At 39.4% G+C, this 9,636-nt stretch overlaps 1 protein-coding gene across 13 annotated transcripts in view; it reads left to right on the top strand.

Annotated features, from left to right (window-relative positions):
* OSBPL8 (oxysterol binding protein like 8) overlaps window positions 1-9,636 on the top strand; it is a 217,522-nt gene that overhangs the window by 148,602 nt on the left and 59,284 nt on the right. For 12 of the 13 annotated variants that reach the window (XM_075066678.1, XM_075066671.1, XM_075066673.1 and 9 more), the window contains one exon: window positions 2,610-2,680. The exons of the other annotated variant lie outside the window; for it this stretch is intronic. In XM_075066678.1, the coding sequence (XP_074922779.1) occupies window positions 2,610-2,680 (71 nt within the window). The remainder of the gene's footprint in view (window positions 1-2,609; window positions 2,681-9,636) is intronic. 13 annotated transcript variants of the gene reach the window in all.

Here is a 9,636-nt window from a genome sequence, read left to right as displayed (position 1 = left end):
CAGGCCACCACCTCACCTTACATGTATGTTTTGTCCAGGGTCCTAACTAGTGGAGCCATGCCTGCATGGCTCCATTAATTAGGTGAGTGGCCCTTCATTCTGTTTCTGTGCAGCCGCCCAGGCATGCACCTTAGAAGGAACTATCCATGGACTACCTGAATGGAGCTCATGGACCACAGTTTGAGAACCACTGATTTAGGGTTTCTCGTCAAGTTAGTTCCCATTTGAGGTTATTTTTTTGTCATGACTCCAGCATCATGAGGAAATTTCTAGAAATGGATATTTGTGCTGGATCAGATCATTAAATGGTATCTGATATCTTCTAGCCATCATAAGCCCTGGAAGGATGCAGATGCTGGGCCAAAGATGGGGTCTGGAAAATACTGGTTTCTGTTCAAACCAAAAAGAAAAATTGTCCAACTTTACGGTGGCGGGGGGATGGGAGAATCTTTTTAGAATATGTATTGGGGGAGGGGAGGAGGAATGAGCAACCCATCTTCTTGAGGGAGGCAATCTATCTTTTCCACAGGACCTTCCTATGTACCAGTGTCTCCACAATTCCTAATTCCTACAGCAGTCCTTCAGCCTGCAGGAGAGGTATAGCCCATTGTAGTAATTACTACCCATGCAACATTTCTATCTGGTAAACTAGCTTTCTTGTGGCCCAAGAATTTATGATATATTTGCAGTCAAAATGGTGCAAGGCTTTTCATCTGGCTGGGTCTATTCTGTGGTATGTTCTTCCTGAGGTGACCTTTAAATTACTTGTGGTGTACCTAGATGGTATAGTAACAGGTATATTTTGATATACTGAAATATATGCATCAGGATTTTTTTATTCTTGCATTGGGAAAAACTATTCCAACAAAATGGAGCACTGGTATAATCTGTTGCAGCATCTCATCACATGCATGGCATTGACTTCTTCCACCACTTTATACTTAGAACATTTCATGCTGTAAAAGTGAAGTGTGCCATCGAGTTGTAGGTTGACAGTTTTGACGCTGATAAAAGCCCCAGTGTTATTGCATAACTTACACACATAAAATATTGTAGATACAGAGGAGTGTCAACTTTTGTTTCAGTTGTTTTAAAGTTAATATTGTATATATTGTATACACCATGTTGGACTCAAAATGTAAGCACATGTTAAGATGTGAAGCAATCTTTAATCTGGAGAAGAACTACAAAAGGGCAGTTCCATCTATGTTGTGTGTGCACTTTCACATATATTAAACATGTCAATTTACTGCTTATGTACAGTAGTTTGAAATATTTTAATGACTCTGGCAAGGGAATTGGTGTTTTTTTCTTTTCCTCCTTGAATTTATATCTGAGAGACCAAATAGCTAATAAGTTCCAACCAAAGTCTGCGCGGTGACACAATCTCACTATTTGGAATCTTCATTAGCATAAATCCTGGAAGGGTGCAAGTGCTGGTCCAGAGATGGGCTTTGGAAAATACTGGTTTCTGTTCAAATGAAAAAGAAAAATTGTTCAACTTTGCAGTAGGAGGGAAGCTGCTTTTAAGGATTTACATTTGTCCAACTGTTTCCTATAATCATTAGTACAGGTATATTATGCATTTCAGGTGTTCATTTGGTAGTGAAAACTGTGACGTTGCATATCATTTTAATTGTAACCCTTTAGTCTGAAAAATTCACCTTTTTTCAATTAAGCTTTCCATGCTTGCATCTGCCTAAAAGTTAATTTAAAAAAAAAATGGAGCAAAATATCTTTGGCCAGCTTTGAGTCAGGTTTTCTTGTTTGCTTGTTTCTTTGTTTCTATTTAAAAACAAAAACAAAAAAACCCAACATTTTTTCCAGTGCCAGGAAGTATCTGGAACTTGTAATTGCATGTTTTGTTTTTTAAAAAGCAATAAACAGTGAGGAGTGTCTATTTAGTTTGAAAAAAGTCAGTTCTGATTTAATATTTTTGCCTGTTTTAAAACATTGTGTCCTCCATGTGCACAATATAAACCTTTGTGGAATGTAGAGGTGCACATTTGGGGCAATATTTATGGTGTATGTGTGAGCAGGTCAGAATTTCAACACTTCTAAGTCTGAAATGGCAGTTGGGAAAATTGTATATACACCTCTGTCTCGAAACAACGCTGTCCTCAGGAGCCAAAAAATCTTACTGTGTTATAGGTGAAACCGCGTGTTATTAAACTTACTTTGATCTGCTGGAGCGCGCAGTCCCGCCCCCCACCCCAAGCGCCGCTTTACTGCCTAATATTTGAATTCATGTTATATCGGGTCACATTATATTGAGGTAGAGATGTAATGTGAAATTTTAAAATATGAATAAATACACAGAATAATATATTTTCAGTGAGGAAACTAATTTGTTAGAAACTCAGAAGTAGCTGTACAGCAAGTGATACGTTGAAACCTCAGGATGTATTTTACTAAGCAATGTTATTTAATCACATTTTATAAGAGCAGTGTTTTTTTATTTTTTTTAATTTATTTGCATCATTCTGGATGATGACCAGACAAGTAAAAATTTGCTAATTTATGTTTTACTTTTCAAGAACCAGATAACTCATTTGAATACACTACATTTTATTTTATCATATTGCAACAATGTCATCTTCTCTTTTAAGGTTTTGATAGAGGGAAAGATGATGTGTCACAAAGTAAAGAAGATTCAGCACATTCAATGTCAAAAAGCAAGGTAAGAACAGCCAGCTTTCCAAAAGCTGGTTTTGAAATATGCAATTACACAGTGGAGTTGTTCCATGCACTGGGTTTAAATGCAAGTGTATTTAGCCACAGTGAGTGTTAATGTGGTGAGTTGCTGTGAAGACATCTTGAGAGAAGGATTAAATATTATTAAAAGCATAGTGTCTACTTTATTAGGGTGACTTTAAACATAAACCTACAGTGCAAACTCAAGAAATTGAGTTATAGTTTCTCACGTCGTCTTGTTAAAAATCTCATTTAGAAGATGGCATCCCTTAACTTAAATCCACTGTACATTTGGGCAGCACTGGTCTTAATATAGAATGTGAACTTCCAGCCTTTTGACCTGTAGGTGATAGTGCCATTGATTGAGAAATAATATCTCCTAATGGGACAAGTTGAGGGTTGTGAAAGAATCTTCAATGGGAAAAGGTGTGTTTTCCAACAATCATTCTATTTCTATGTAGTTTGTGTTTTGAGATACAAAAGTATTTATAATTTAATGTTGCTGTTTAAGAGCACGAAGTAGTCATTCATGAGTTCAATATGAACTCCCATTCCTGTTAAGCAGTGAGGGCCTCCTAGGAGGTGCAAAGTGCCATCATCTCCCATGGCAGTCAACAGTCTACTGATCTTTAGTATAAGAAACAATGGTCACTGGTTTCTTTACATTCATTTTAAAACTAGAGCTGGTCGTTAATTTTTTGACTAAACGTCTTTCGTTAGAAAATGCCAATTTGTTGAAGTCGAAACTGTTCTTTGGAGATACTCAGTTTTGATTAATTTTGTATTTCAAAAGAAGTTTCAAAATGATCAAAACTTGTTATAACTTTCTGCGCAAAACAAAAAACAAAGTCCAGTCTCCAGCCTGAGTTTATAACATCAAAGCATCATTTACACAGCTACTTTTAGTGTGCAAACCCCACTTCCGTAAGTCTGTAGACCTGGTCTGGGAGACTTAAACCTCTTAGCTTAGATCCATTTGTACTTAGAGCCTAATGAGTTATTCATATAAAGGTTTTCTGGAACTTGCCTCGATATTGTAAGATGTGGTATTTTTACATCAGACATTTTCTAAGAGTTTTAAGAAATTCACAGATTCTGGCCTAGGACATCTTAAATGTGGAAGGTGAGTGTACTACTGCAAAGAACACACTATTGCCATTTTCCCTTTTTTTTTTTTTTTTTTGCCTCACACGTTGTCAAGGCTAAATCCCCACTCTGACACTTTGAGCCCAGAAGGTGGGGGACTGCAAGGTTTCTAAAAATTAATACTTGCCACTCCAGGCTTGTATTAAACTTCCAAGGTTACAGCTTTTTTCTGACCTTCCACCAACCAAATGAGCAAAAAAGCAAAAAAACAAACAAAAAAAACCTTGGACCCCGGAAGGAACACTTGAGAATTCTTCCCTGTGGGGTACCCTAAAGTTGTTTCACCCCTCCTCTGGGGAAGAGCTGAGGGGGGGAAAAAAACACAAAGAAAATTAGCAGTAACCACCAGCTAATCAAACAGCATATACACAAACCTCTTAGGACACCAAAAATCCAATCCTGTTTTTAAAAAAGGTACATTTTATTAAAAATAGAAAGGAAGAAAATACATCTGGAACTTAGGCTTTTGCTAGATTTTTAAAAGAGCAATTCCAAAAATTAAGCACCCAAACTAGCCGCCGTGGGGGTTCAGCTTAACAGTTACAAGCCAACAAAAGCATCGGGTTAGCCCAGAGGAGATCCACAAGCCAAAATAAGAAATAAACCTGATCGTCTAACTTAGACATTCCCTATCCAAATTATTTTTTCTAGATATGGGAGATACTTTTGCATACCTGGTTCAAACCTTACACAGCATTCCTGCTTATAGCATCACTGCTCTGTGTTGCTCCAGCCCAGCAAACAGACCAAGGGACAGTTTCTTTCCCAATTTTAAAAAGTTCTAGCCTTCCCATTGGCTCTTTTGGTCAGGTGCCCTCTTTTCCCCCCTCTTCCTCTACCTGGGGGACTTTTTAACCCTTTACAGGTAAAGCAAGTAGAGAACAGCTACTAAGAGGGATTTTACAGCTAGCTGGCTGGCTGGGTGTCAATCAAAGGGAGCAACCTGCCAGTCTCTCCCCCCCCTCCCCCCCGCTTCATTACCACACAAGTACTTTAAGTTTACGGTCTATGGCTGCAGATATCTTGCATTTGAAAAACCTGTACTTGTAGACACTGGTGTAATATATGAGGTAATTTTTTATTTATGATGCTTTGTGACCCCCTAATTTTGCTATTCGTATCCATGCTACAACTTCTTGAACAAGGCCTAAGTGTCTAATATGTAGGCCTGCCTTTGGTGACTCATGTGTTTGGTGGCACATGAAGTTTTAATGTGAAATAATGGCCATCAATATCTTTCTAATCAACCGTCTGTAATGTATATCTTTGTTTGATTATAAAAAAGGGAGGGATTTTGTACAACGTCTGTATGAATAAGAGTAAAGAACTACTGCAGGGTTTCTCAAACGGGTCGCCGCTTGTGTAGGGAAAGCCCCTGGCAGGCCGGTCCGGTGTGTTTACCTCCCCGTTCGCAGGTCCGGCCGATCACGGCTCCCACTGGCCGCAGATCGCTGCTCCAGGCCAATGGGAGCTGCTGTAAGCTGCGGCTAGTTACTCCCTCAGCCTACATCGCTTCCAGCAGCTCCCATTGGCCTGGAGCAGAGATCTGCGGACAGTGGGAGCTGCAATCGGCCGGACCTGCAAATGGGGCAGGTAAACACATCGGCCCGGCCCGCCAGGGGCTTTCCCTACACAAGCGGCGACCCTTGTTTGAGAAACATTGAACTACTGTTTGGTCACTGAATTGAAATGATTTGTTTTTATAGATGAGATTTTTCTGGCAATTTTTTCTCAGGGCATCTCTATAAGGACAAAATGAAAGCTGTTTACGTACCTTAACTCAATGTTTCTATTCAATGGCAAAACCCCCCCATGTTAACACAGGGTTAAGGTTGCTTGGTAGTATGTCGACCCCTTGTAGAATGTTGAGTTGAAGGAAAACTCAGACTTCTGAAAACAAAGAAATTCACAGTTAAGATTGCCATGCAACTTTAACTCTGCCCTTTTTCATTAATTTATGCTACCAACCGCACAATTGCTGTCTATTCAGTCTCACCCACTGGATTCCATCTAACATTATTAAAGGGAAAATAGGTTGCCCACATTACCTTCTGTCTCTTCCTCTGGACTTGGCAGTATCCAAGGGACTTATTGGGATACACTGTAGGTGCAGTTAGTGTGTTAACTGCATTTTCTGCTTTTCAAAAGTTTGAGTTATCCTCAACATTCTGCAAGGGACAACATCCCACCAAGCAACCTTTTGACTGCTGCAGCAGTCAAAAGAGCTGACAGTGTTAGGAACCATTAGAAAAGAGAGAGGTAATAAGACTGAAAATATCATCATGCCACTGTATAGGATGCCCACACCTTGAATACTGCATGCAGTTCTGCTCTCCCCATCTCAGAGATGCATTAGAACTGGAAAAGGGCAACACAAATGATTAGGAGTATGGAACAGCTTCCACATAAAGAGAGATTAAAAAGACTGGGCCTGTTCAGTTTAGGAAAGAGATGACTAAGGGAGGGAATAGTGTGGAAAAAGTGAATAAGAAAGTGTTATTTACTCCTTCACATAATATGAGAACCAGGGTTCACCCAATTAAATTAATAGGCAGCAGGTTTTAAAACAATATACAGAGGTATTTCTTCTCACACAATACAGTCCACTTGTGTAACTCATTGCCATGGGATGTTGGAAGGCCAAAAGTATAACTGGGTTCAAAAAATAATTGGATAAGTTCATGGAGGATAGGTCCAGCAATGGCTTTTTGCCAAGGTAATTGCCCTGTTCTGTGGGTTTTGGATTAACTTATATTAACTGAAGGGTGAGTTCACAGTCATTGGTCTCAAGGAGGCCTGTGATTAATCTAATGATTAGTGCCTCTCAGTTTACTAGTACAAGGCAGCAGAAGGAAACAGGATTTTTTGGCGGGCCGTCTGTAACTTGGGAACCACTTGGTCGAATTACCTCATATTTCAGTCATTAGCACTACCCCCTTCCTCATGAGGCAGACCAATTTTAAAAGCAATCAAAATAATCATTTGGATTTTAGAGCACTCACAAGAGTTGAGCTTTAAAGCATATAAACTGGTGGGAATGAAAACTCTTTACCTCAGTAGTTCTCAGATTGTGGGTCAGAACCCCAAAGTGGGTCACGACACCATTTTAATGGGGTCTCTAGGGCTGGCATTAGACTTGCCTTGAAGCTGAAGCCAAAGCTAAGGCCCCCCTCCCCTTTCCAGGGCTACCTGCGGCTGAAGACGGGGCTTGGGCTCAGGCTTCAGTCTCCCCTCTTTTGTTTTCAAAGTGGGTTGTGGTACAATGAAGTTTGAGAACCGCTGCATAGCTGTTTTTTCTGTACTGGTACAGGCACACTGCAAATACCACACATTTTCTTAAATACTGTTCTCAGTTTGGATCATCCACTATTTAGTGGGGTTCCATGAACCTGGTGTAACACCTGACAGATTGTGCCACTGTTTTGACCTGAATCATAGTCATAGTTTGATGTCTAGCTCTGGCCGGGGGGAGAGAGAAACTTTTTGAAAAATGACTGCTTTTTTCAGGGCTTATCTCTGGAACCCTTGGCTCAAATGACTCCCCCGAGCCCAGGTGCACAGAAATCTTCAATTACTTCAAAGAAATCTAAGCATGTAGTTTTTAGAGGATTTAGGAAGATTGACCTTTAAACAGAATTTGTGATACAGCTCTAACTATCATGCTGCTGTTGCCTACTATATTATCTACATCACCCTGATCGAGTGGCTTTATAGCCTATTTACACTGGAAGAAAAGGGCAATTTGTGGGAGAGAATATGACTTAAGTATTACTCATAGATTATTCTCTGTATGGAGGATACCCTGTATTCTTCATGCAAAAACAAAAGGTTGTTTAAATTGAAAAATTCAATGCAACCTTGACTATGGAGTTGTTATGGAATTTCCATAATCATCTTGCAGGTATTACATTTTTTTTTAAATGCTTTTGCCGTGGTGTAGTATCCTATGGCTATTATTCCTGTCTCCCAGCCCAACTGTTCTGTAGCTGATGGAATAGACTTGGAATTCTGTGATGTCATAGTTGAGAAGGCTAGACCATGTCAGCCTTTGTTCAGTCTTTAAGCTTTAACTCTGGATTGCTTCAGATGCAAAACAATACATTCAATTCTAGTCCACACTCAGTTCGTACTGGTCAGGGAAAAGGAGAAAGTACACTTAGTCGTTATCCAGCTTCTTTGTGATCACAACAGCTGGTTGGTCCTGAAGCTTCTGAGCCCTCTTTCTATTCTGTGATTATTATTTTTTAACTGAGATTCTCTAATTTATAATTTAACTAAATTACTGATCTTTGTATGTTAATCCAATTTATTTTCTCATCTTTCCATTTCAGGTTCTTACTCTTGTTTTCCATCTGATAACTTCAGTCTTTCTGTCCTTTCCAGTCACTGTCTTATCTAGACCTCTGTACAGCTGCAATAAGGAGACAAAAGATGTTTTCTTTCCCCCATTAACACCTCTTTTTGCACCTTCAGTTTTGCAGTAGCTCTTGGGCTGACTTTTGATAGGAATCAACGGCTCCCTAGACTTCAAGATAAGCTTTCAGAGATACAATTGGCTGTTCCAGCTACAAAGGCTAAGTGGTAGCCCTTTAAGCATGGACTGGACCAGCAGTGATGAAAGTTACTCACCACCCAGTACAAGGAAGGTACAGCGTGTACCTCACTAGGAGTTGCAATTGGCTCTTTTACAATGTTTCCTGTTTAAAATGTTTTCTCCTGTCATTTTTTAGATGTGAATTTAGTGCTTGGGAAAGGTGCTGGGCTGACATCCCTGGAGTTTAAAGTCTTCCATTTATCTACTGAACAAGTTTCCCATAGGCAGTTTCATCACAATGCTTTTCTAACAAACTTTGGCTCTTGCATGGAAACCAAGTTTTCATAGTTGTAGGATTAATGTGCACCAGTGTGGGGTCCCACACATATTTACGTTTCAGATAGCATTAGATTCCTTTTAACAGGCAATCTGAAAACTTCAAAGTGTTGTTTTGAGTTGTGTTCCATTATGCCTTGCCTTTTGGATTCTCCTGGCTCATCTCTCCTCAAATGCTTGAAACAGAGTAATTATTTCTTCCCCTTCATCCAGTGCAATGAAAGACTTTGAATCCTTATGACTGAATAGAGCAAGGATTCACATGTCCGGTTGTATATTTAGAGTTTAAATCTAAATTTTATTTTGTTCTGAACAGGCTTCTAATATGAAATGAACAGTGCTCCCTTCCCTCTCATTATTCCATACTTGCACATTTTAGACTGTCATTTCTAAGTGTTTCGGAAACAAACTTTTTGTGAATAAACTTTGTGTTGGAATTTTAGTCTTGAAACTGTACAGCTGGCTATTTGAAAGGCTAAACAGAGTAAGAGGTTGCTTTCAGAAAATTGTCCTCTAATTTATATTGGCAGCAAGAAGGTTGTATTGGTACATGGGCATTTTGCTACAAAGCAATTCTTGTTGATCAGGGTTGTTTTGGTGCATAGAAAAATAGATCTCTCTTAAATTTATTTTTAGGTTGGTAGGCGATAACTACTGAACAGTTCCCAGTGGTGATTCACTGGATTGCAATAGTAATGACAAGTGATAAATTGTAACAGCACAGCAGACTTCCCTTACAGATGGCCAGTTGCCAGTCTTTGGCTGGATCAGTCAGTGTCCTCTTCCAGTTCCCTTTCAGCTAGTGGGCAACAGATAAAAGATTCAAAGTTTGATTCTTTTTAAGACATGACCAAAAAAAAATCATGTTATGAGTCAGCACATTGCCCAGCCATGAATGAGGACTCAGGTTTTATAAGCAACCTTGA

Source organism: Chelonoidis abingdonii, chromosome 1 (genome assembly GCF_003597395.2).
Source record: "Chelonoidis abingdonii isolate Lonesome George chromosome 1, CheloAbing_2.0, whole genome shotgun sequence".
Taxonomy (NCBI): domain Eukaryota; kingdom Metazoa; phylum Chordata; order Testudines; family Testudinidae; genus Chelonoidis; species Chelonoidis abingdonii.
This window is presented reverse-complemented; position numbering and strand designations above follow the sequence as displayed.